This window comes from Mauremys reevesii, linkage group 16 (assembly GCF_016161935.1).
Source record: "Mauremys reevesii isolate NIE-2019 linkage group 16, ASM1616193v1, whole genome shotgun sequence".
Taxonomy (NCBI): Eukaryota; Metazoa; Chordata; order Testudines; family Geoemydidae; genus Mauremys; species Mauremys reevesii.
Genome location: NC_052638.1, coordinates 43,744,117 through 43,768,024, shown reverse-complemented (window position 1 = coordinate 43,768,024; position 23,908 = coordinate 43,744,117). Strand labels below are relative to the sequence as shown.

At 61.0% G+C, this 23,908-nt stretch overlaps 2 protein-coding genes across 5 annotated transcripts; both read left to right on the top strand.

Moving 5' to 3' along the window:
- The first annotated feature begins 418 nt into the window (after positions 1-418).
- DHODH (dihydroorotate dehydrogenase (quinone)) lies at positions 419-5,774 on the top strand. 4 transcript variants are annotated; one of them, XM_039503992.1, is made up of 9 exons: positions 419-516; positions 1,079-1,291; positions 1,751-1,950; positions 2,336-2,418; positions 3,156-3,343; positions 3,979-4,092; positions 4,572-4,725; positions 4,833-4,987; positions 5,388-5,774. In XM_039503992.1, exons 1-9 carry the CDS (start codon positions 496-498, stop codon positions 5,604-5,606), a joined length of 1,347 nt encoding a protein of 448 aa, XP_039359926.1. In that variant the 5' UTR covers positions 419-495; the 3' UTR covers positions 5,607-5,774. The 4 variants fall into 4 exon arrangements, with proteins under 4 accessions (XP_039359926.1, XP_039359928.1, XP_039359927.1 ...); XM_039503994.1 differs by having other exon boundaries at positions 4,576-4,725; positions 5,388-5,590; XM_039503993.1 differs by having other exon boundaries at positions 4,828-4,987; positions 5,388-5,590.
- Positions 5,775-16,222: 10,448 nt separating this feature from the next.
- Positions 16,223-18,845, top strand: LOC120384219 (haptoglobin-like). The gene is made up of 5 exons (XM_039502598.1): positions 16,223-16,373; positions 16,651-16,736; positions 17,138-17,239; positions 17,621-17,695; positions 18,052-18,845. The coding sequence occupies exons 1-5, from the start codon at positions 16,369-16,371 to the stop codon at positions 18,798-18,800; spliced, it is 1,017 nt and encodes a 338-aa protein (XP_039358532.1). The 5' UTR covers positions 16,223-16,368; the 3' UTR covers positions 18,801-18,845.
- The last annotated feature ends 5,063 nt before the right edge of the window (positions 18,846-23,908 follow it).

The following is a 23,908-nucleotide window of genomic DNA, read 5'->3' as shown; positions in this document are numbered from 1 at the left end:
CGCCTGGGTTCTGTCCCGGCTCTGGGGCGGGGTCTGGTGGGGAGGGCGGGGCCCGGGGCCTGGGTTCTGTCCCGGCTCTGGGGCGGGGTCTGGTGGGGAGGGCGGGGCCCGGACGCCTGGGTTCTGTCCCGGCTCTGGGGGCGGGGTCTGGTGGGGAGGGGGCGGGGCCCGGACGCCTGGGTTCTGTCCCGGCTCGGGGGGCGGGGTCTGGGGGGGAGGGGGCGGGGCCCGGACGCCTGGGTTCTGTCCCGGCTCTGGGAGGGGGAGGGGCAGGACTGAGAGCCCGGACGCCTGGGTTCTGTCCCGGCTCTGGGGGCGGGGTCTGGTGGGGAGTGGGCGGGGCCCGGACGCCTGGGTTCTGTCCCGCGTGCTCACAGGCTCTGTCGCGGCGGGGCCCCGCCCTCGGTCTTGGCCGCGATTGGCTGGGCGCTCAGCCTATCAGAGGGCTCCGGAAGTGACGGCGGTCTCGTGCCCTCTGTGTGTCCGGCGCGCGGGATGGCGGCACCGCCTCTGCGGGTGGGGGCTCTGGGAACGGAGGGGGCAGTTGGGGGAGGAAATGGGGAGGGGGCACTCGGGGTGAGGAAAGGGGGCACTCTGGGGGAAGGGGAGGGGGCGCACTCTGGGGAGAGGGAAGGGAATGGGGCACTCTGGGGAGGGGCATTCAGGGTGAGGAAAGGAGGGGGCACTGGGGGTGAGGAAAGGAGGGGGCACTCTGGGGAGGGGCATTCAGGGTGAGTAAAGGAGGGGGCACTCTGGGGGAGGGGCATTCAGGGTGAGGAAAGGAGGGGGGGCACTTGGGGGTGAGGAAAGGAGGGGGCACTCTGGGGGAAGGAGGGGCACTCTGGGGAAGGGGAGGGGGCACTCTGGGGAGGGGGCATTCAGGGTGAGGAAAGGAGGGGGCACTCTGGGGAGGGGGCATTCAGGGTGAGGAAAGGAGGGGCACTCTGGGGGTGGGGGCATTCAGGGTGAGGAAAGGGAGGGGCACTCTGGGGAGGGGGCACTCTGGGGGGAGGGGCATTCAGGGTGAGGAAAGGGGGCGCACTCTGGGGGGAGGTAACTGACAGCTCTTGCTTTGCAGCGGCGTCTCCGGGAGGCCATGGCAGTGCTGGGCGGGGGCGGCCTTCTCTGCGCCGCGTACCTGGTGGCCGCGGGTGAGGAGCGGTTCTACGCCGAGCGCCTGATGCCGGGGCTGCAGCGGCTGCTGGGGCCTGAGACTGCCCACGTGCTCGCCATCCGCCTGCTCAGCCTGGGGGTCCTGCCCCGCGTGGCGCAGCGCGACTCGCCCATGCTGGTGCGTCCCCTCCCGCGGGCTGCGCGGGACACGATCTGCCCCGTCTACATGGGCTGCGCCCACCGGGCGGCGGCAGCCCTGACGCTTGGTGGGTGGGATATGTCGGGCGTGCACCTGGCCCCGGAACCCACCCCTCATGGGAGCTGGTGAGATGCCCCAGTGGCTCTGGGGGAAGGTGATGTCCCTGGGAGCTGAGCTGCCCCTGCTGTGCCAGCTGCACCCCCGGGGGCTGGGGCTGGAGCCAGTCTCCGTGGGGGAGGGGGCTGGCTGTTGTGGGGCTCTGCCTGTGCGGGGAAGGGCCCAGGCAGCCTGCGGGAAGCTGGGCTAGACCAAGTGAGAGAGGGACCCATGTTCTCCTGCGGGCTGTGTGGGCTGCTCTCAAGACTGGCCCTCAGCTGGGCCCTGGGCCAGTCACTGTGTGCTGTGGGGGCAGTCATGAGGCCTCGCTTGCTCTCCCAGGAGGTGTGCGTCCTGGGACGGAGGTTCCGGAACCCGGTGGGCCTGGCAGCCGGCTTTGACAAGCACGGGGAAGCCGTGGATGGGCTCTTCAAGCTGGGATTTGGCTTCGTGGAAGTGGGGAGTGTCACCCCACAGCCTCAGGAAGGGAACCCCAAACCTCGGGTCTTCCGGCTGCCAGAGGACCAGGCTGTCATTAACAGGTAGGCAGGGGTCAGAGGCTGCTGTTACGGGGGGAGGGAGGGAATCTCATGTTTGCCTCTAGGTGCTGCCGGGGTGTGTGTGGGGGGGGGCATTTTCTCCCTTCCCCACCTCCATTGACCTGCAAAAGAGCCGGTGAGGTGAGAGCCGAGGCTGGGAGGGGACTGGGAGTTGGGCAAGCCGGTGGGCCTTGGCTGTGGGTGAGGTGGGAGGGGCAGGTGGCCTGTGGGGGCAGTGAGCAAAGGCATCTGTTTCCATCCTGTATCTCTTGCTGGGCTGAGCCCTGGAGGGCTCGGAGCTGCAGCTTCCCCCTCTTGGTAAGTGTCTTGTGGAGATTCCAGCCCAGCTCTATGCTGCTCGCTGACACCTCTCCTTGTTCCCTTGCAGATACGGCTTTAACAGCCATGGACATGCCGCCATGGAGCGTAGGCTTCGGGCCCGGCAGGGAGCGCAGCTCCAGCTCACCGAAGGTAAAGCTCCTTGCTATCATGGAGATCCTTAACCAGGTTACAAGGGAGAGTGCTGTAGCAGTCAGTTGTTAGCCCATGGAACTCACTGTCACAAGATAGCGCTGAGGCCAAGGGTGTGATGAGATTCAGAAGAGGATTGATGTTGGGATAATGAGGAAGGCCATAAGGGTGGTGGCTGGCCCTGCTTCAGGGCATGAGCCAACAGGCCAGGGCTCGGTAGAGCTTTGCCATTTCATAGCAGGCCACTCCGTAACTGCCCATCCTGAGAGGCCCACTCCTTCAGCACTGGCCACTACTACCTGCTTTTGGAGGGGGTTGGGGACCCTCGCTAGCCCCGTGTGGGTGTGTGACCTGCTACAGCAATTCCTGCGCTCCCCAGCAGGGGGCGGGCGCTGGGACCCCTGTGCATCAGGGATGGGGTAGTGCTTTGGGCCTGGTGAGTGCAGGGAAGTCTCTGCCATTGGTCTGGCACCAGCATGACCACCCTCGGCTAACCATGGCGTTGGCATCCGTGCAGAGCAGCTGCCAGCGTTTGGACTCGCCGTCTAGTCTGGCCCAGCACAGCTGCATGCCCGGCGCCCAGCCTGGGCCCGGTGCATCCTGGGGTTGGTCCAGCAGCAGCTAGTGGAGCACGTACTTCCAGCCATGGTGCCGTCTCTGGGGTGGCCTGGTTGGGGTTGCGGACAGGCGGGAAGGCCGGCCCTCCTGCCTCTCTGAGTGGGACGCGTGTGTTCCAGCTGGGATGCCCCTCGGCATAAACCTGGGTAAGAACAAGGGCTCGGCAGATGCTGCGGCAGATTACGTGGATGGGGTCCGGATGCTGGGCCCGCTGGCCGACTACCTGGTGGTGAACGTGTCCAGTCCAAACACGCTGGGGCTGCGGGACCTGCAGGGCAAAGCCGAGCTGCGCCGCCTGCTGGCCAAGGTGGGTAACTGTCCCAGGCCAGCCAGTGGCACCTACCCCTGGTGTCTTTAGGGGCCGGGTGCTCCCCTTGCTGCTCCGGCTGGTGCTGCCTAGCTGCCAGCTCTTTCTCGCAGCACTTCTCTGAGCTGGAGGTGGCTGTTTCCTGGGACTGGGGGATGGGGTGGAGCCCTGCAGAGCAGCAGATGGGCAGGAAGCTGGGACTCAGTGGGGGGCTGGGTGTCTCACTTTGGAAGGCATGGCGGGCTGTGCTGTGGCCTCAAGGAGGGGATTCATGCCAGGCGCCGCCCCCCACAAACCAACTGCTGTGAGCTGCCCATGCTCTGCTCCCTTGTGCGTCCTCGTTGCTGAGCCTTGGGCAGCAGCATTGTCTGTGTGTCTGCCCTGCCCCCATTCCGGCTGTGCCTTTGGGATTGTTCTGGGGAGGCCCCTGCTCCCCAGAGACCTCCCTGTGCTGCTCTGATCTACCCCCTCCGTTTCCTCCCTGGGCGCGGACCTTGCCACCCCACCTGGCTCATCAGGCCTTCGTAACACCAGGGCAGGGGGCAGGCTGCAGGGTGACTGCTGGGGCTCTGTGGGCGTCTCCCTTGGCATGTCCCGCACTGCAGCATCTTCTGGCCTTGGTGTCATCCCTGCAGGTGCTGGAGGAGAGGGATGCCCTGAGGTGTGAGTGCAAGCCGGCCGTGCTGGTGAAGATTGCCCCTGACCTGACTGCCCAGGACAAGCAGGACATAGCCAATGTGGTGACCGAGGTAGGGGGCAGGTCCCTCTGGGGAGGCTCCCGCTGTGCCAGTGCAGGCCTCACAGTACCCAAGGGAGGAGGGCAGACTGGGGAGCCCAGGGGAGAGTGAAGGGAAGGGGGGGAGTGGTAGCCCCAGGAAGGCCTGGAGCGTGGGGGAGGCACTAGGGGAAAGGGGCTGGGACAGGAGAAGTGCAGGCTGAACAAGGGGAGGGCGTCCCAGCCAGGAGCTCCAGCTTGGGGCACGGAGCAGACTGCAGTCAAATGGCTTTGGCCAGAGGGCGGGAGATCAATGGGGCCGTGTGTCAATCCTGACCAGCTGCACCCAGGAGCCGCTGGCTCTGACTGCCGGGGATGGCTGCTGCGCCAGGCTGCTCGGGCAGCCGGTCGCCAGCAGGCTTCTGCTGCTCGCTCCCTGCTAGCTCTGGTGCCCCCGTGAGGGTGGCAGGGGGCCTGGAGCTCTGCTGCCATCATGTGCCCTCGGTGTCTCAGCTAGGTGTGGATGGGCTGGTCATCACCAACACCACCACCAGCCGTCCCAGCAGCCTGCGGGGCACCCTGCGCATGGAGCCTGGCGGCCTCAGCGGGCGGCCCCTGCGAGCACTCTCCACGCAGACGGTCAGCGAGATGTACGCCCTCACCCAAGGTAACGTGGTGCTGCCGCCCCACCGGGCAGAGCCGCGTCAGGCGCTCCGCCCACCCCAGGCCAGGTGCTCCATCCGCCTCTAATGTCCCTCCTTGCTCCTAGGGAAGGTGCCCATCATCGGCGTGGGCGGGGTGAGCAGCGGGCAGGACGCACTGGAGAAGATCCGGGCTGGGGCCTCCCTGGTGCAGATGTACACGGCGCTAGCCTACCAGGGGCCCCCTGTAGTGGGGGTGGTGAAACGGGAACTGGAGGTGCTGCTGAGGTGAGTGAGGGGCTGGGCTGGGCTGCTGCCCAGCGGTGCTCTGTGTACGAGGGAGTGGGCCCCCGTCACACCCATGGCTCCGTGCCTCAGTGTTCCCAGTGGTGTGGGAGCTGCTGGGTCTGAAGGGCCTCAGGCCGACAAGCACCAGGCCCGGTGAGGGCTCTCACTGGCTGTTGCCATGGCCAACGTCCTGCAGGCCCCATGCCTTGGGATGCTGCAAGCCCCATGTCCATGGCCCCATGGGTCCAGCGGGCTTGTGCTGCAAGCGGCGCTATTCTCTGTGCTGGGTTTAGGGCAGGACAGAGACCAGAGCATAGGGGGGACCTGTTCCTGGGATAGGGGGCGGGAGCTCGGGACTGGGCCTTGTGGAAGTGCTCACAGCTGTTTGTTCTTGGCTTAGGGCGCAGGGGTTTCAGAGCGTCACAGAAGCTGTTGGAGCAGATCATCGATGCTGACAGGCGTGTGGTGCTGTGGATGGGGTTCTCTGTGCTGCCTCCGGATGCCTCAGTCTGGAGAAGCTGCAGCGCCCTGGGAACAGTGCTTAGCACCTCTTGGGTGTGAGCCAATATGGAGTCTTTGGACTGAATCATCCCCTGTGCAGAACGTGGGAGGGGTCTAGTGGTGTACAGAGACCCCTGAGCGGGCTAATGGGGTCATGGCGAGCTCGTGGTCTGTGTACCAGTGCTGCCCTGGGCATGTGGGGAAGGCTCACAGCTGCCCTGTGTGGAGGGACCTGAGCAAGGCCTGGGCAGGGGAGCTCTTCCCAGATCTGCTGAACAGTGCTGGCAGTGTGGGACCGGGCTGACCCTTGCCAGTCCTGAGCAGCTGCAGGTCAGGGTCCCTGCCCTACGAAGCTGTGACGCATGCGCTGGTGGCACGAGGCCTGGCACACTGCTGGAGCGGTGCCAAGTCTCTGCACCCCTTTTCCAACGGAGGAGCCCTTTGCGATTTGCCTGCGAAGGGACTCGCCTCCCCCCCACCCCCATGTGGGTGCACAAGGCCTTGAGCCTGACGCAGCCCTGGCCATGCTGTTCATGGAGCCAGCTGGGTCAGGCAGTGCCCCGAGCAGCGTCCCTGGCAGCCATGCTCTGTGCCGCTGGCCTGCAGGGCCCTGCCTGAGCGCTGGCTTGGCATCTGCCTTCGCCTCCCTGGCCATAGCTGTCTGTGCTGCTCCCCAGGACTGGCTGGCTGGGGGCTGCATCTGAAGGACACTGGGGCGGGGGTCGGGGGCCATGCCTGGGCCTGGCACTGGGCCTGGCTTCTCACTGGACTGTCAATAAACTTGCTGCTCGTTCAGCCTCATCCCCCTTTTTTGGGGGGGGCGGGGGCAGGAGCAGTGGTTCTGGATTCCCTTAGCCCTCCAGCCCTGGGCCCTCTTGGGGAGGGGTAGGGTGCTGGCAGCTCATGGGGCCGTGCAGCTGCCGCTGGAGCAGTTCTTGGCTGAGGAGCTGCCTGGGATGTAGAGGGAGGGGCTGGGCTCTGCTCAGCTGTTGCCAGCTGCAGGCAGGGGGCCTGGCGCCCTGCTGTTGCCTGATTTTTAGGAGGTTAATATTAATTTGGCCAATATTGGTTATAGGTTTGCCAATTAAACTGACTAGAAGATAATAGGGGTTTTTGTTTCAGAATCAGGCTACACAGTTTGCAAAGGACCCTCGGGGGTAAGACAAGATAGTTATTGAGATAAATGGAATAATGGTAATTAAATGGTTAAATAATTAGAATGACAAATGCAGTACTATTAAAGATGCATATGGTATTTTATACTGCCCTAACCCTACCCTAACCCTAACCCAGATTAGGTTCAGGTTTCTTAATTCTTGAATGGGAGGTGCAGAGCTTAGCTTCAGTAACTCTTAGCTCTAGCTTCTTCTACCTTAGAGTTTTAGTGAACTGACTTCAAACTTAACATTAAGAACTTACAGACGAATTGACTGATTTAAAATAAAGAAGCTTGGCGCTTAGAAAATTTAGAAAGCAAGTTCAGAAAAAGCTTAGAAGCCTAGACACTTCCTTGGCATGGTGGTTACCCCCTTTATAGGGCATGGGTGCTTGATCCTTTCTCTCTTTAAACCTACTTTTCTTACCCAGCGAAGTGTTGGGGTAACTTACTCCATAGGCTGGTATGTTTGTACATATTAATGACGTTAGATTATTTTTAGTTGTTACTTTTGCCCTCCCAGTTATTTTGGTTCTTTCCTTGCGGTGCACCTGTTTAGCGAGAGCGTGAAGTTAGGAAAGCTCCCTCTGCCAACCTCCTTCAACACATTCTTTATCTATGTTAAAGGTCGCAGCCATGTATGGACCTTATGCTTTAACTTGGTACTATTTATCTAGGTGAAAGGTCCCAGGCGTATGTATGCTAACTTTGCCTTAGCTCAACGTGCAGGATGTGGCCTGCAGGTCCCTTGCATTACAGCCAAACTACTTTAATAGAAGCCTATTATAATAAAACAAATAATTAAAACCATAAGAAAATAAGGCCTGGTCTACACTGGGGGGGGATCGATCTAAGATACGCAACTTCAGCTACGTGAATAGCGTATTTGAAGTTGACATATCTTAGATCGATTTACTTCACGTCCTCACGGCGCGGGATCGACGGCCGCCGCTCCCCTGTCGACTCCGCTTCCGCCTCTTGCTCTGGTGGAGTTCCGGAGTCGGCGGGGAGCGCGTTTGGGGATCGATGTATCGCGTCTAGACGAGATGCGATAAATCGATCCCCGATAGAGCGATCGCTACCCGCCGATGCGGCGGGTAGTGTGGACCTACCCTAAAACCTATAGGAAAAGCTCTAGGGGCAGGCAAGCAGGCCACACTGCCCAGGGAAGCAGGGAAGAGCTCAGGTTGCTGCTGGCAGATGGGGATCCATGGGGGCGGCTCCAGCCCTCGGGTCGCTCACCCCAGCTCTGGTCCTGTCTCCTGCAGCTCTTGCCTAGGCACAGCTGCAGGGACGTGCTGGGTAGGGATTGCTCCTGTGGGCCTGACCCCTGCTGGTGGGAGGGGTGGGCTCTGCTCTGGGTCAGGCATGGAGGGGGTAGGGGGGCTTTGGCTGTCCCAGCAGGAGGGGAGGGGGCTCTGCCCCAGGACACATTCAGAGTGTCCTGTAGGGGTGATGTCTCAGGGCCTGTCTAGAATCTGTTGCGGTCTGGTAGCACCCAGGCCTGCCCAGAGTGGGGGGCAGGATGGCAGTGGCTGGGAGGGTGGATGGCTTAGCCCCCTGGATCCTCTGCCCCTGGGGGGCTCTGCTCTGGTGCCAATGGGTGTTTTAATAGTGGGTGCCAGGCTGGCATGAGCTGGGTCCCCACCCCCATTGCTGTTATCTGCCCCTAGGCACAACCCTCCTGGGCAAATGTCTCCATGAACTAATGGCAGCCTACTGCGTGCTGCTGTCAGCACTGGCCCCAGCCCCCCAAGGTGTGCTGGCAGGGGGCATCGCCCCTCTGCCACACACTGATTGGGTGTGGGCTTCACCGGACAGACATAAGAAAGGCCGTACCGGGTCAGACCAAAGGTCCATCTAGCCCAGTATCTGTCTACCGACAGTGGCCAATGGCAGGTGCCCCAGAGGGCTTGAACCTAACAGGCAATGATCAAGTGATCTCTCTCCTGCCATCCATCAGACAGGCAGGAGCTGCCCACAGCCTGTTTCAGGGACCAGCCCCACTGCTGCTGGAGGGTGACAGACCAACAGGCCAGGTCATAGACCATTGTCAGGACTGTGTCTATCAGTCCAGGCTCAGCATCCCCCTGTCCAGCTGTCTTGTGCCCTGTGTCCATCCCTCCCTGGGCTCTGAGCAGGGCAGGCTGCTGGCTCCACACGCTGCCCCACAGGGTCTGGCTGTGATGTGACCCCTGTGAGAGTCGGGGCCTGTTGTGCTGGTGCAGAGGGGTGTCACTGTGCTGTTGCTGGGGCTCTGCAGGGAGCCTGGCCTGGTACCACACCTTGCTGGGGCCAGGCCTGGTGCTAGCTGCTGCGGGGGAAGCCCTGCTGTGGTCCCAGGGGAGTACCTGGAGGAGGTGTCAGCCCGTCAGTTGCCCATTCCTCAGGCCAGGAGTAAGATTACGGCCTGGCTCATTCTCACTGGTTGAAAGTAATGCTGGATGTTCTCTCTCACAAACACCTCTAATCCTCATATGATAAAGTCATTGCGGAGAAACTAAATGGATTCTTTGCTTCAGTCTTCACGGCTGAGGATGTTAGGGAGATTCCCAAACCTGAGCCGACTTTTGTAGGTGACAAATCTGAGGAATTGTCACAGATTGAAGTGTCACTACAGGAGGTTTTGGAATTAATTGATAAACTCAACATTAACAAGTCACCGGGACCAGATGGCATTCACCCAAGAGTTCTGAAAGAACTCAAATGTGAAGTTGCGGAACTATTAACTAAGGTTTGTAACCTGTCCTTTAAATCGGTTTCGGTACCCAATGACTGGAAGTTAGCTAATGTAACGCTAATATTTAAAAAGGGCTCTAGAGGTGATCCCGGCAATTACAGACCGATAAGTCTAACGTCGGTACTGGGCAAATTAGTCGAAACAATAGTTAAAAATAAAATTGTCAGATACATAGAAAAACACAAACTGTTGAGCAATAGTCAACGTGGTTTCTGTAAAGGGAAATCGTGTCTTACTAATCTATTAGAGTTCTTTGAAGGGGTCAGCAAACATGTGGACAAGGGGGATCCAGTAGACATAGTGTACTTAGATTTCCAGAAAGCCTTTGACAAGGTCCCTCACCAAAGGCTCTTACGTAAATTAAGCTGTCATGGGATAAAAGGGAAAGTCCTTTCATGGATTGAGAACTGGTTAAAGGACAGGGAACAAAGGGTAGGAATTAATGGTAAATTCTCAGAATGGAGAGGGGTAACTAGTGGTGTTCCCCAAGGGTCAGTCCTAGGACCAATCCGATTCAATTTATTCATAAATGATCTGGAGAAAGGGGTAAACAGTGAGGTGGCAAAGTTTGCAGATGATACTAAACTACTCAAGATAGTTAAGACCAAAGCAGATTGTGAAAAACTTCAAAAAGATCTCACAAAACTAAGTGATTGGGCAACAAAATGGCAAATGAAATTTAATGTGGATAAATGTAAAGTAATGCACATTGGAAAAAATAACCCCAACTATACATACAACATGATGGGGGCTAATTTAGCTACAAGGAGTCAGGAAAAAGATCTTGGAGTCATCGTGGATAGTTCTCTGAAGATGTCCATGCAGTGTGCAGAGGCGGTCAAAAAAGCAAACAGGATGTTAGGAATCATTAAAAAGGGGATAGAGAATAAGACTGAGAATATATTATTGCCCTTATATAAATCCATGGTACGCCCACATCTTGAATACTGTGTACAGATGTGGTCTCCTCACCTCAAAATTTATTCTAGCACTAGAAAAGGTTCAGAAAAGGGCAACTAAAATGATTAGGGGTTTGGAGAGGGTCCCATACGAGGAAAGATTAAAGAGGCTAGGACTCTTCAGCTTGGAAAAGAGGAGACTAAGGGGGGGATATGATAGAGGTATATAAAATCATGAGTGATGTTGAGAAAGTGGATAAGGAAAAGTTATTTACTTATTCCCATAATACAAGAACTAGGGGTCACCAAATAAAATTAATAGGCAGCAGGTTTAAAACAAATAAAAGGAAGTTCTTCTTCACGCAGCGCACAGTCAACTTGTGGAACTCCTTGCCTGAGGAGGTTGTGAAGGCTAGGACTATAACAATGTTTAAAAGGGAACTGGATAAATTCATGGTGGCTAAGTCCATAAATGGCTATTAGCTAGGATGGGTAAGAATGGTGTCCCTAGCCTCTGTTCGTCAGAGGATGGAGATGGATGGCAGGAGAGAGATCACTTGATCATTGCCTGTTAGGTTCACTCCCTCTGGGGCACCTGCCATTGGCCACTGTCGGTAGACAGATACTGGGCTAGATGGACCTTTGGTCTGACCCAGTACGGCCATTCTTATGTTATGTTCTCTCTTAAATCCTCCAGAGTCTGGGGCCTAGATTTCTTGTGGCAGTGAGTTCCACAGGCTAACTGTCACTGGGTAAAAGCATATTTCCTGTCAGTGTTTTGTTGCCTTTTGATTTCATGGCCTGTACCTTGGTTCTTATGTTCTGCAATTTACCAGCCTGGCCCCACTGGTGAATGTGGGTCCCTCTCTCCTGCTGCACTGCACTGAATGATCCCAATTGTCTCCTTTGGGAGACACCCCACTGAAGGGCACCATAGGGAGCCTGCTCCAGTGATATCAGTAAGGGCATCACTGACACACACACCCCCGTCCTGGTTTGGACACTGCAGCCTTGGGGGCAACCCCATGGATCCAGGGAGACCAGAGAGCATGAGGCCAGCAGGCTGAGGAGTTGGATCTACCCCTCTAAGCTCTGATGAGCCACCCCCCAAGCCTGTGTCCCCCACCAAACAGGCTGGGCCGGTCCCTGCCCTTGCCCCTAAGAATCACAGTCAAGCTGTGGGGCATGGTCTTTGCAGCGGGGCAGGTCTCTAGCCTCAGGTCCAGTGTGGGCAGTTGGGTGAATTCTCTCCATTCTGGGACCAGAGGCTGCCAGGATCTAGCACCTGCTTGAGCTGCAAACAGGCTGTGTGGAAACTGCTCGGTATGTTCAGGGTTTCCAAGCCGGAAGTGCCCATTGTGATTGTCGAGTCTGACCCCCTGCATAGCTCAGGCTGGAGACGCCCAAGGATAATCCCTGCAGCAGAGCTAGAACCACATCCCAGCTTTGTTTAAAAAGGGCCAGAGCTGGAGAACTGGCCCAGGGGTTAATCACTCTCCCGGGTAGGAACGTGCGCCTTGGTTCCAGTCTGAATGTGTCTAGCTTCAGCTTCCAGCCAAGAGCATCAGGAAGGGCCGTGCCATGCCCATGGGCCGGCAGTGCTAGTGGAACTCTCAGGGCCGCGTGCAGCAGGCGGTGCCAGAGAGCTGGCCCTGGCCGAGGCACTGGTCCATGCTCACCAGCTAGGCAGAGTCCACCCGTGCTAGTGTCTGGGGGGAGACATGGGAAAAAGTATCCCGGGCGATGCTGCCAGCAGGGTGGGGGGCACTCGGGCAGCACTGGCTGCAGTGCCCCAGGGGGGTGCTGTGCTGCAGAGGGGATGCTGGGCCCAGGGTGGTCCTAGGGGCCCTGCAGTGGCTCCAGGGGTAGACCAGGCACAGCTGGGAGTGATTCAGGGCCTGTGTGCTCAGGAAGGGCCCAGGCCTGGGGAAATGCAGGTGTGCACAGCTGAGAGGCTGAGTCTGCAGAACCCTCATAAACTCTGCCAGATTCTGCCAAGCTGGGGCTCCCCCCGGCTTTGGAGTATGGCTCAGGCCCCGATGGCTTCCCCGGGCACGGTGCAGGAGGCCAGCCCTGGCAGGTTGTTCCATGGGCAGGGGTCTCCACTCCTCACCTGGGCCAGGGGACAGGGTTTGGGGAACAGTGATGCTCTGAGGCAGTTCTTGTGCCCAGCACCCACCCACTGTGCCCAGCTGAGCTGCCTGGCTCGGTCAGGGCCGTGCCTGCTGCCAGGGAGCAGCAAGACTCTCCAGGCCCCCTGCATTTCCTGCACAAACCTCACCCCTGGCTTTTTTGGTAGGCTCCTTTTCTGTCTTGGGAACCCCCTGCCAAATCGCCCCCCAGGCCGCTGCCTGCCCTCTGGCCCTCCCCTCCTGGCTCCAGCAGAAAAGCTCCTGCAGGCTTGTGACGAAGCTGTTCTGGCGGGACCCAACTGAGAGTGCCAAATCAGGACCAATTGCTTAAACAGGGCAGTTACAGCCCTAGGCTGGGGTTTTTCCACATCTAAGGCAAACCAAACCAGCCAGACAAAAGGACTTTGGTCTCACCCCACTGGCTAACCACAAGTCACACAAGCAATTTCCTTAGACACTCCAGTCTCCCAGCATCACCACCAGTGCACTCGTCCTGGGGATGAATGGTTATGAAAACCAACACCCCAATACAAGAAAAAGGTTCTCTCGATCCCAAAGGACCAAGCCCCAGACCCAGGTCAATATACACATCAGATCTTACCCACAAATCACGCTGTTGCCAATCCTTTAGAATCTAAAATCTAAAGGTTTATTTACAAAGGGAAAAAGGTAGAGAAGAGAGGTAGAATTGGTTAAATGGAATCAATTACATACAGTAATGGCAAAGTTCTTAGTTCAGGCTTGCAGCAGTGATGGAGCAAACTGCAGGTTCAGATTAAGTCTCTGGAACATCCCCCGCTGGGATGGGTCCTCAGTCCCTGGTGTAGAGCTTCAGTTTGTAGCAAAGTTCCTCCAGAGGTCAGAAGCAGGATTGAAGACAAGATGGAGAGGAGGCATTAGCCTTATATAGACTTTTCCAGGTGTAAGAATCCCTTTATCTTCACTGTGGAAATTTACAGCAAAAATAATATGGAGCCCGGAGTCACATGGGCCAGTCCCTGCATACTTTGCTGAGTCACAAGGCGTGTCTGCCTTCTCTCCATGGGTCAATTGTGTAGCTGATGGCCCTTTAATGGGCCATCAAGCCAGCTATGCCGGGCTAACATCAGCTTTGTCTGGGACACTTCCCAGAGGCAGAGCATAATACAAACCACAGACACTATAGAGCCAATACTTATACTTAAACTACAAAATGTGATACACAGACATACAGACAGCATAATCATAACCAGCAACCCAGAACCTGGTCTTAGACACCGACCTTGGTTGCAACCCATGTTCTATATGGTTCCCATTTATATCAATAACGTCACAAGGCTTCTAAACACTTTCCCTTTCCCTAGATTTCTCTCTGGCACGGTTCTCTGCTTACACTTGCTTGGGCAAGTCGCTGGCAGCCTCCAGCCCTCGCCCCTCTACAGTGCTGGCCTGCGAGTGCCAGGCGGTGGAACTAGTGCAGGCCTGTTGTCCTCGACCTCGGAGAATTGGGGTCCCGTCCTCGGCTCCCGGGCTCCTGCTGCCACTGACTTCACAGCTGCTCCGTCTATGCTGCTGCACATCCATCCAGCTTCAGTGCTGCTCTCGCACTGTCCTGGCCTCCATGGCCCCCCAAGTCGGCTCTGCAGTGAGACCGTCTGCCCCAGCCAGCTCACTCGCTGACTCAGGCCAAGCTGAGGCCAGTCCCATGCTAATGATGCAGCCCAGTCCTTGGAGCAGAAACACACTGTTCCCTGGGAGCAGGCCAGCCTGCAATGCCCTGGCCTTGGGCTGTGGGTCAGTGGCTCCCAGTGCTGCCATGAAAAACTTACCGCAGGGGCCTGAGCAGGGGGGCTTTCGCCGGCCGTCAGAGCTGCTCGCCCTGGGCGGTGCGAGGGGCTCAGTAAGGGGGCTCGAGGGGACCAGTGGGGGGCACTGGCACTGGGGGGAGCTGAGCGTGAGGGATCCTGTGGGGGGGGTGTTGGTGCTATGCGGGGAGCTGGGTGTGTGATCACGTTTTGAGCAGTGCACAGTTTCTGCGTGGGGTATCTCAGGTGGGAGAGGCTGTGATTATCCGTGGGTCTGAGGGACAAGCTCCCCCAGGGGGCCTGGAACAATGTGTACAGTGGGGTGCTGAGAGCCATCAAACCAAACTGTAACGGAACCCACGTCAAGCCAGGGGTGCGCAGCCCTCAGCCCCCCGGGCTCCCCCCAAGGGGACGGGGAAGGGGTGGAGGACGGCTCCTGCTGGGTCCCTGCAGCGTGGGGCAGACCCTGCCCACAGCCAGGATCCTGCGGCTGGAGGCTCATGCCAACCAGGGCTCAGGGATCCAGGCTGCGTGGCCCCCTGCCAGCCCCAGCGTGACTGTGCCGCAGCACGGCCTGTTCTCTTCTGAGAACCCTATCAGCGTGGCTGGCACTGCCAGCCTGTCACCCGCACCCCGGCTCCCCCCTACCCCCCTACTGCGCTGTGCCACCTGCCAGCCCGTCACTCGCTCCCCCGGCTCCCCCCTACCCCCCCCCTGCCCCGGGACACCTGCCAGCCCGTCACCCGCTCCCCCGGCTCCTCCCTGCTCCCCCAGCTCCTCCCTACCCCCCCCACTGCCCTGTGCCACCTGCCAGCCCGTCACCCGCTCCCCCAGCTCCCCCCTACCACCCCACTGCCCTGTGCCACCTGCCAGCCCGTCACCCGCTCCCCCATCTCCTCACTTCCCGCAGTCTTCACTGTGCCACCTGCAGCCCATCAACCACTCACCGGCTCCCCCCTACCCCCCGGCTCCCCCCTCCCCCCCACTGCCCTGTGCCACCTGCCAGCCCCAAACCTCCCCACTTTACACTACCCTGTGCCCCCCACTCGTCCCCCAGGCCTTGGCCCACCCCAGTTCAGCCCTCCAGTGCCACAGGATATAAACCCCAGTGCACCCCTGGCCCCTCTGCTCCCCCTCCCAGCCCCTATGCTTTCCCCTCTGCACCCAAGGGGGCTCGGCGTGGCCCATTCCAGCTGGCCAGAGAAGGGGTGCAGGTCAGCACCCTGGGCCGGGCTCAGGATTTGTGGGGGGCGTGGGGGTGGGGTTGCTCCATGGCCAGGCCCTGGAGTTCCTGTAACTCTGGGCACAGGGTGTCCCTGCCTGCGGGCGGAGAAGCGGGGGGTGGCGGGAGTGGGACAAGGCCTGGGAAGCGGCCAGGCGGCAACGGGAAAGTCCTTCACTTCCCGCAGGAAAAGCAGGAGAAAGCCAGGCTGCCCTCACCCCGCAGCGCGGCAGGCCCCACGCCCAGGGCACCAGCTGTTGGAGTAATGTACCCCCAGCGTCATGGGCTCTGTGCCACCAGCACCCGGCTCCCCCCCCAGTGCCATGGACTCTGTGCCACCAGCACCCGGCTCCCCCCCCAGCGCCATGGGCTCCGTGCCACCAGCACCCGACTGCCCCCCCCAGCGCCATGGGCTCCGTGCCACCAGCACCCGGCTGCCCCCCCAGCGCCATGGGCTCCGTGCCACCAGCACCCGGCTGCCCCAGCGCCATGGGCTCCGTGCCAACAGCACCCGGCTGCCCCCCCAGCGCCATGGGCTCCGTGCCACCAGCACCCGGCTGCCCCCCCCAGCGCCATGGGCTCCGTGCCACCAGCACCCGGCTGCCCCCCCCAGCGCCATGGGCTCCGTGCCACCAGCACCCGGCTGCCCCCCCCCCAGCGCCATGGGCTCCGTGCCACCAGCACCCGACTGCCCCCCCCAGCGCCATGGGCTCTGTGCCACCAGCACCCCCTTGCTGTGCAGTCCGGAAGTGCCCGGCTCCCTGTACCCCCCAGGCCAGACACAAGCTGCTGGGAAAGTCACTGACCTCGGCAAGGTCGGGCTGCACAGAGAGCAGGGGCCGTGGCCAGGCGGGCCGGGATAAAGGCAGCGAGGAGGAGGGAGCCCTCGCAGCCAGTGTCTCGCACCTGGAGCAGGAGCCACAGCCTGAGCAGAGCCTGCAAGGATCATGTGGTGAGTGTGTGCCCGGGGCCCAGCCCCCGGGCCCTGCTGCTGCTCGCAGGGGGGGCACCGAGGGGAATGGCCATGCCAGGGGAGCTGGCTGCTCCTACACGACACTGCTGGGAGGAAGCTCACCACTGCTCCAGGCTGGCCCGGTGGTGCCCAGAGCCCTCAGTCTGTGCGCGTGGGGCTGAGGGCCCAGCTCCTTAGGCAGAGATTTCAGTGTCCTGCGTCCTACCAGAGGGGCAAGGGGTCGGCTCGCTGCTCATGGCGGCTCCTTTCCCTGCAGGACGCCCATGCTGCTGGTCGCTGGCCTGCTATGGGGGGCCCTCGCCTCCCCCGACACCGGCCTCAACGAAGTCCAGCTCGGCAAAGGTAGGAGGCAGGGTGCCCTTGGGCAGGGAGGGGGCGCCTGGCGGGGGGCTGGGGGCAGGGAGGGGTGCCCGGCAGGGGGCTGGGGGCCGGGTTCCATCAGGCAGGGGGGGGGGCACCTGGCAGGGGGCTGGGGGCAGGGGGCCGTTGGGGAGGGGTGCCTGGCCGGGGGGTGGGGGCCGGGTGCCATCAGGCAGGGAGGGGGGTGCCTGGCAGGGGCTGGGGCAGGGGCCCTTGGGAGGGTGCCCGGCAGGGGCTGGGGCAGGGGGCCCTCGGGCAGGAGGGGGGTGCCCGGCAGGGGGCTGGGGGCAGGGGGCCCTTGGGAGGGGGTGCCTGGCAGGGAGCAAGGCTGGCACTGCCTCTCGCCAGCAGGTGCTTCGCTAAGGGTTCTCTCTGTGCCCCAGGCCAGAGCTGCCCGGTGCCCCGGTGGATCGAGCACGGGCAGGTGGAGCACCTGGCCCGTTACCGGTGCGACCCCTACTACCAGCTGCGCAGCCGCGGTGACGGTGAGATATGCCCACAACAGGCAGAAGTGCCCTCCCGGGGTTCGCCCCCCAGGGGCTACGCACAGGCCCCTCCCCTGCCCCCGAGGGGATACACACGGGGCCTGACCCCCCACCCCGGAGGAATACACCTTGGGACCTGTCCCCCTGCCCCCATGGGGGATACGCACGGGGCTCTGCCCCCCCTGTTGGGGATACACACGGGGCCCTCCCCATCCCATCCCAGGGGATACACATGGGGCCCGGCCCCCCTCCCATGGGGGATATACCTGGCCCTCCCCAAGGGGCTATGCCTGGGGCCCTGCCCCCCGCTGGCACGGGCACAGAGGCCTGTGTGCCCTGCCCGGGGGCGGCTGGCACTGACTCTGCGTTTCCGGCCCCCAGGCCTGTACCAATGTAGCCAGCAGCACGTGTGGGTGAACGAAGCAGCTGGAGAGGTGCTGCCCATCTGTGAGCCAGGTGAGCGGGAGGTGGGGGCAGGGCAGAGCACTGGGGTGCTCTCTGCAAGGCGGGGGCAGGGGGCACCTGCTCTCCCAGTGCTCCCCATGCCCTTGCAATGGTGCTAGGGCTGCCCGCGGGCAGCGTTCCCTGAGGCGGAGCTTCCGCAGAGTGAGGCCGAGGCCACGGCCCCTCTGGCAGCCCCGTCGCTGGGTGCTGCTCCCTGGATGGTGGCACCAGGCCCTGGCCGGCCCAGGGCTGGGTCGGGTAATGGAACTAGGTGGGGCTGGGAAGGAGATGGCTTGTCGCTGTGGGTGAGGGGAGCAGCGCTCTGCAGGGCAAGGGGCAGGCTCACACTGGGGCTCTGCCCTCTGCAGTGTGTGGGAAGCCCAAGAACCCGGCCAGACAGGTGCAGCGCATCATTGGGGGCATGATGGCAGCCAAGAACAGCTTCCCTTGGCAGGGCCGGCTGCTGAGCCGCCACAACCACACCGCGGGGGCCACTCTCATCAGCGACCAGTGGCTGCTGACGACCGGCAGGAACCTCTACCTGGGCCACAGCGAGAACAGCACGCTGGAAGAAATCGCCCCCACCCTGCGGCTCTTTCTGGGCCGGGAGACGCCCGCCGGGGCTGTCGAGCGCATTGTCCTGCACCCCGAGTTCCCAGGGGCTGTGGACCTGGCCCTGCTCAAGCTCAGGCACAAGGTGCCCGTTGGGGAGGCCGTGATGCCCATCTGCCTGGCCCAGCAGGACTATGCAAAGGTGGGGCGGGTGGGCTTTGTCTCTGGCTGGGGCTGGAACGTCCTCCTGGAGCACCCAAAGCACCTCAAGTACGTCCTGCTGCCCGTGGCCGACAGCAGCAGCTGCCAGGCCTACTACCAGGCGCACCCCTGGCAGCCTCTGGTGAACAATCACACCTTCTGCGTTGGCCTGAGCGAGCTGCATGAGTCCACCTGCCTCGGGGACGCCGGCAGCGCCTTTGCCATCCACGACCCCGAGGACGACACCTGGTACGCGGCCGGGATCCTCAGCTTTGACCGCAGCTGCCTGGCTGCCAAGTACGGCGTCTACGTGCGGGTGCTCAGTGTCTTGGACTGGATCAAGGAGACCATGGCTGCACACTGACCCCAGGCTGGACGCAGCCCTGAGCAATAAAACCCTCTCCTCACACCCGCCCATGTCTCCTCTGTTCAGCAGTTGCCGAGGGGACCCCGGGCACCTGGGCATTCAGCACCCGCCTCCTCCCAGCCTGCAGCAGGACACGGGGCTGGAAGCACCTGCCCTTGCTCCGCTCTCTGCCCTGCCCTTCCCCCTCCCTCCCAGTGCTGAGTGCCAGACTGCAAGCCCCCGGCGCCTGTGGGTGCCGCCAGGGCGAGAGGCAGGCTGTGCCCTTCTGGGGAGTCCATCTGTCCCTACCCCCAGCACTCCGAGGCCTGGCCCCCGACACTGACCCACACTCCTTCCAAAGCCTCACGGTGAAACGCGTAGCAAGCACCTGCTATTTCAGCAGGGCAAGAGCCCGCTGCATGGGCGCCTCACACATCAGCACCCCTGGCAGGAGGGGGGCAATGGGGCCTCCTCCTGGGGCTGCCCTGGGATCCCCCCCACTTAACTCTGGGAGCCGGTGCTGAGGGTGCAGCTCACTGCCTGGCCTGAGGTCAGCAGGGCTCGTGCTGGAGCCCTGGGGCTGGGCTGACTGACACGTAGTGAAAACTGGCTCTGAGACTGGACACAGGCTGCGGCCTGTGCTGGGGAGGGGGAAGCCGCTGTGGGGCCAGGCCGAGTACTAACTCTCTCCGGGGTGTTCTATAGGGCCCATTGCATCAGAGCAAAAAGCTGAAGGGGGGTGGGGTGGGGTAACCCTGCTCGTGGTGCCCGCAGAGCACCCCCCGCGGCTCCCCGCCCCAAGCTTGGGGTGCTGGGGTCTAGAGCCCCCTGCTCGTGGTGCCCGCAGAGCACCCGCCGCGGCTCCCCGCCCCAAGCTTGGCGCACTGGGGTCTAGAGCCGGCCCTGCAGGAGCCTTTACAGCAGGCCCTACTGCTCCAGGAGGCAGAGCGGGGGGAGGCTGGGCTGGCAGCAGCTCGGGCTGAGGGCCTGGCAGGTGCAGACACTGGCGGGGACGGTACAGGAGCCGAGCTGGGGAGAGGGAGAGAGGAACTGGGTGCTGGAGGAAAGTACAGGCCAGGTCCTCTCGGCTGGGTGCGGTGCCATCGTCACTCTGGGCAGGCTGGAGCAGGGTTGAGACTGGCCCCGCCAGGGCCGTCCCTGCTGACCTGCTGCAGGACACGAGTATTGTTGCTACAGGGCGGCGTTGTCTAGTGCTTTGTCTGCCCTACTTTGCAGTGTCCCTTGCGCTGAGACTCCTTCCGCCTCCCCTTGGGAGACTCTCCGCCTGGGACGGCTCAGTGCCAGGGAGTTCTTTGCTCTTCCCATTACATCTTGTTACACCTCCTGTCCCAGCCTCAGTAACTCCTCTCTCCCGCGCTGGGTAGAACCCTCCTTCTCCTTGGAGACAGATGCTTTCTCCCATTTCCTGGGGAGTCCGTTAGTCAAGCCCCATGGATTTAGCATTGCTAGTCTTTCCCTCCAACCAGCCCCTCCAGCCCCCTGCTCAGCAGTTTGCGGCTCTCCCGCCTGGGAGGGGAATGCGAAGCCTGGGCTTGTCTGGCTTAGGAAGGAGACGAATGAGAGGGACTCTAAAGCGATGACTGGGCTGGAGAAGGGAGACCAAGAGCTCTGGGGTTTACTCCAACCTGTGTTAGAAATAGGAGGCAAGTTATCCCACATCTCCGATTGTGGGGCCAGGGGTGATGGAGCAGGGCACCAGGCCCTGTCCCCTCCGTGGCTTCCCCCTGCCCCCGCTTTCCCCTCGGCCCTGCCCCGTGACCAAGCCAGAGCCGAGACAGGGAGCCCCACAGGCTCGAGAGCAGCTCCTGGCCCCTGTATCCCCAGGGCAGACTGAGGGTCCATGGCTCTCTACAGCTGCCTGGGTCACCTGCAGGCTCTTCAGCCCCCAAGGCACCGCCCCCTGGACAGGCCAGAGCCGGGTCGGGTCGGGGTAAGAGCTGCAGGGAGCTGCAGACCCTCCACCTGCCTTGGGCGGGGGCCTGGTGGGCAGGGACATGGGCTGGGGGCTGCTCTCGCCCCCCGTCTCCAGGCAGGTGGAGAGTCCATGGCTCCCCACAGCTGCCCAGGCTCGGCTCCAGCTTCCAGCCTGGCTGGGGAACTTGGCCTCGTGGGGAGAGGAGGGGCAGGGGATATGGCTTCTTGGCGCCCCCTGTTCCAGCACCCCTGGGATCTTACACCTTCCTCTGGAGCGTCTGGGGCTGGCCACTGTCAGAGCCAGGAGAGCAAGTAGGTGGGCCGCCTTGGGTCTGACTCAGCCCGGCCATTGCTGTGTTCCCCAGGCGGAAGCTCTGCAGTGGGGCAGAGTGACAGACAGACCCAGAGGGAGCAGCTCTGGGAACAAGAGTCCCTGGCTCCGGTGAAGCTCCTTGTTCAGTGCTGGGGGAAAGTGGCTCCTTCTGTGGTTCTGTACCACAGCCACTTCCCTCCTTCTGTGGAGGGACAGTTCCCTGGGACCGAAGGGCTAGGGGCTGAACGCAGGACCTGGGTCGGGGCTCCCCGCTCCTCTGTCTGCCTGGGGTCTCTGCATCAGCCAGCTCTGCTGCCCCAGCACTGGGCCCAAATCCCAAAAGCTGCACCCTGAGCATACAGGGAGGTGTCAGAATGCAGGGGTCAGTATCCTGGGGGGGCGTCACAGTGTAACCCACTGGGGTTCTGTCCCATCTAGTGGCACCCAGACCACTTAGAGAGAGTTAATGAGTGCTCTACGGCCAGTTGGCTTTTAGCTCACGCTGTAGAGGCGCATGCACTAAGCTCCAGAGGTCCCTGGTTTGATCCTGCCTGCCGACGACCGGGGTCTGTTGGTGTTACAACAGCATGGATGGACGGTTGGGGAGTCACAGCACACAGGAGGACAGTGTCTTGGGGGAGTCACAGCATGCAAAGGGGCAGTATCCTGGGAGGCTATGGAGGTCACAGCATGCAGGAAGCAGTATTCTGGGGGGTCTGGAGGGGTCACAGCATGTGAGGGGGCCTCTAACACAGGGATGGGCGAACTATGGCCTGTGAGCCATTTTAAACTGGCCTGTGAGCTCCCCCTGGGGAGCAGGGTCTGGGGCTTGCCCCGCTATAGCTGGAGTGCTGGGTCTGGGATGCACAATGCGGCTTGGCCCTGCTCTGGTGTTTTGGCTGGGGTGCTGCACCACGTGGCTCCGGGAAGATGCCGCATGGCCCTGCTCTGTCTCCTACACGCTTCAATGGCCCCCTCCAGTGCTCCAACGGGATCTGCAGGGGCGGTGCCTGTGGAAGGGGCAGTGTGCACAGCTACCTGGCTGCGCCTCCGCGTAGGAGACAGAGTAGGGACATGCTGCTGCTTCTGGGAGCTGAGGTAAATGCTGCTCGGAGCCTGCACCCCGAGCCTCTCCCCAAGCCCCAACCCCCTGCCCCAGCCCTGATCCCCTTCCTGCTGTCCAAACCCCTCAATCCCAGCTCGGAGCACCCTCCTGCACCCAGGGCTGCCCAGATGGGGGGCAAGTGGGGCAATTTGCCCCAGGCCCCACAGGGGCCCCCACGAGAATATAGTATTCTATAGTATTGCAACTTTTTTTTTATGGAAGGGGCCCCCGAAATTGCTTTGCCCCAGGCCCCCTAAATCCTCTGGGCAGCCCTGCCTGCACCCCAAATTCCTCATTCCCAGCCCCACCCCAGAGCCCGCATCCCCAGCTGGAACCAGCACTCCTTCCCGCACTCCTGATCCCGCTCCCACCCTCCAAACCCCTCAGTCCCAGCCCAGAGCACCCTCCTACACCCCAAACTCCTCATCCCCAGCCCCACCCCAGAGCCTGCACCCACAGCCAGAGCCCTCACCCCCTCCTGCATCCCAACCCCAATTTTGTGAGCATCTATAGCCTGCCATACAATTTCTATTCCCTGATGCGGCCCTTGGGCCAAAATATTTGCCCACCCTGCTCTAACACCTTATTATAGAGGGATTTTGGATACATGTCCTTGCACTCAGTATTTTCTAAATTGCAGCAAATTTGTAGTTCAGCTTTCACTGTGTCCGCTTCCAACTGATTTTGCTCATCTCACCGTATAGAATTCATTAATGAAAATACTTTCAGTATATGCACTGGTACATAAATTGGAAAATAGGTAAAAACGTATTTCCCCCCCCCAGATTCTTTAAGTTTCTGCTTCCACTTGGATTTGTCATCTTGAAAATGGTGTAGTATTTCTCTTTAACACTCGTGCAGTCTTGAAATTCAGGAGACTAAATGACTTCTTTGATTGTTCAAAATTCTTCGTATCATTTGCCCATGTCAATAAAGATATAAATGTTGCATGATTCAACAGCTTCTGCAAATTCTTCTGAAGAACACTCTTTTGCTAATGATAAGACAGTTTCTTGTGCACATTATTTTCCTTGAGGTTGTATCTGAGCTTGCTGATAAAAAGGCAGAAAATGTTTCACACTTTTTTCATTCATTTTCACTGATATTCTTCAGTTTGGAGTTCACAGGGTAACCATAAAATTGGGGGGGGCACATCATGGAGGGGGTCAGTGCCCTGGGGTGGGGGCACAGCATGGGGTCAGTATCTGGGGTCGGGGGCACAGCACGGGGGTCGGTGCCCTGGGGTGGGGGCACAGCATGGGGGTCAGTATCCGGGGTGGGGGCACAGCACGGGGGTCAGTATCCGTGGGGGCACAGCATGGGGGTCGGTGCCCTGGGGTGGGGGGCACAGCATGGGGGTCAGTATCCGGGGTGGGGGCACAGCACGGGGGTCGGTGCCCTGGGGGGGGGGGCAGCACAGGGGGTCAGTATCTGAGGTGGGGGGCACAGCATGGGGGGGGTCGGTGCCCTGGGGGTGGGGGCACAGCACAGGGGGGTTCGTTCCCGGGGGGTGGGGGCACAGCAGCGGGGGGTCCGTATCTGGGGTCGGGGCACAGCACGGGGTCGGTGCCCTGGGGGTGGGGCACAGCACAGGGGGGGTCAGTATCCGGGGTGGGGGGCACAGCATGGAGGGGTCAGTATCTGAGGTGGGGGGCACAGCATGGGGGGGGTCGGTGCCCTGGGGTCGGGGACACAGCACCGGGGGGGTCGGTAAGCGAAAGGCACAGCACGGGGCAGGATATTACATCACATGATACATTTCCTGTTCCGGGT

What these genes read in the sequence shown, in the direction of transcription:
- LOC120384219 (XM_039502598.1), top strand. An exon ending in CGAAGTCCAGCTCGGCAAAG is followed by an intron (nt 16,737 to 17,137) that starts GTAGGAGGCAGG and finishes TCTGTGCCCCAG; the next exon opens with GCCAGAGCTGCCCGGTGCCC. An exon ending in GCTGCGCAGCCGCGGTGACG is followed by an intron (nt 17,240 to 17,620) that starts GTGAGATATGCC and finishes TCCGGCCCCCAG; the next exon opens with GCCTGTACCAATGTAGCCAG.
- DHODH (XM_039503992.1), top strand. Translation starts at nt 496, where the DNA reads ATGGCGGCACCGCCTCTGCGG. An exon ending in GACCAGGCTGTCATTAACAG is followed by an intron (nt 1,951 to 2,335) that starts GTAGGCAGGGGT and finishes GTTCCCTTGCAG; the next exon opens with ATACGGCTTTAACAGCCATG. An exon ending in TGCGCCGCCTGCTGGCCAAG is followed by an intron (nt 3,344 to 3,978) that starts GTGGGTAACTGT and finishes TCATCCCTGCAG; the next exon opens with GTGCTGGAGGAGAGGGATGC.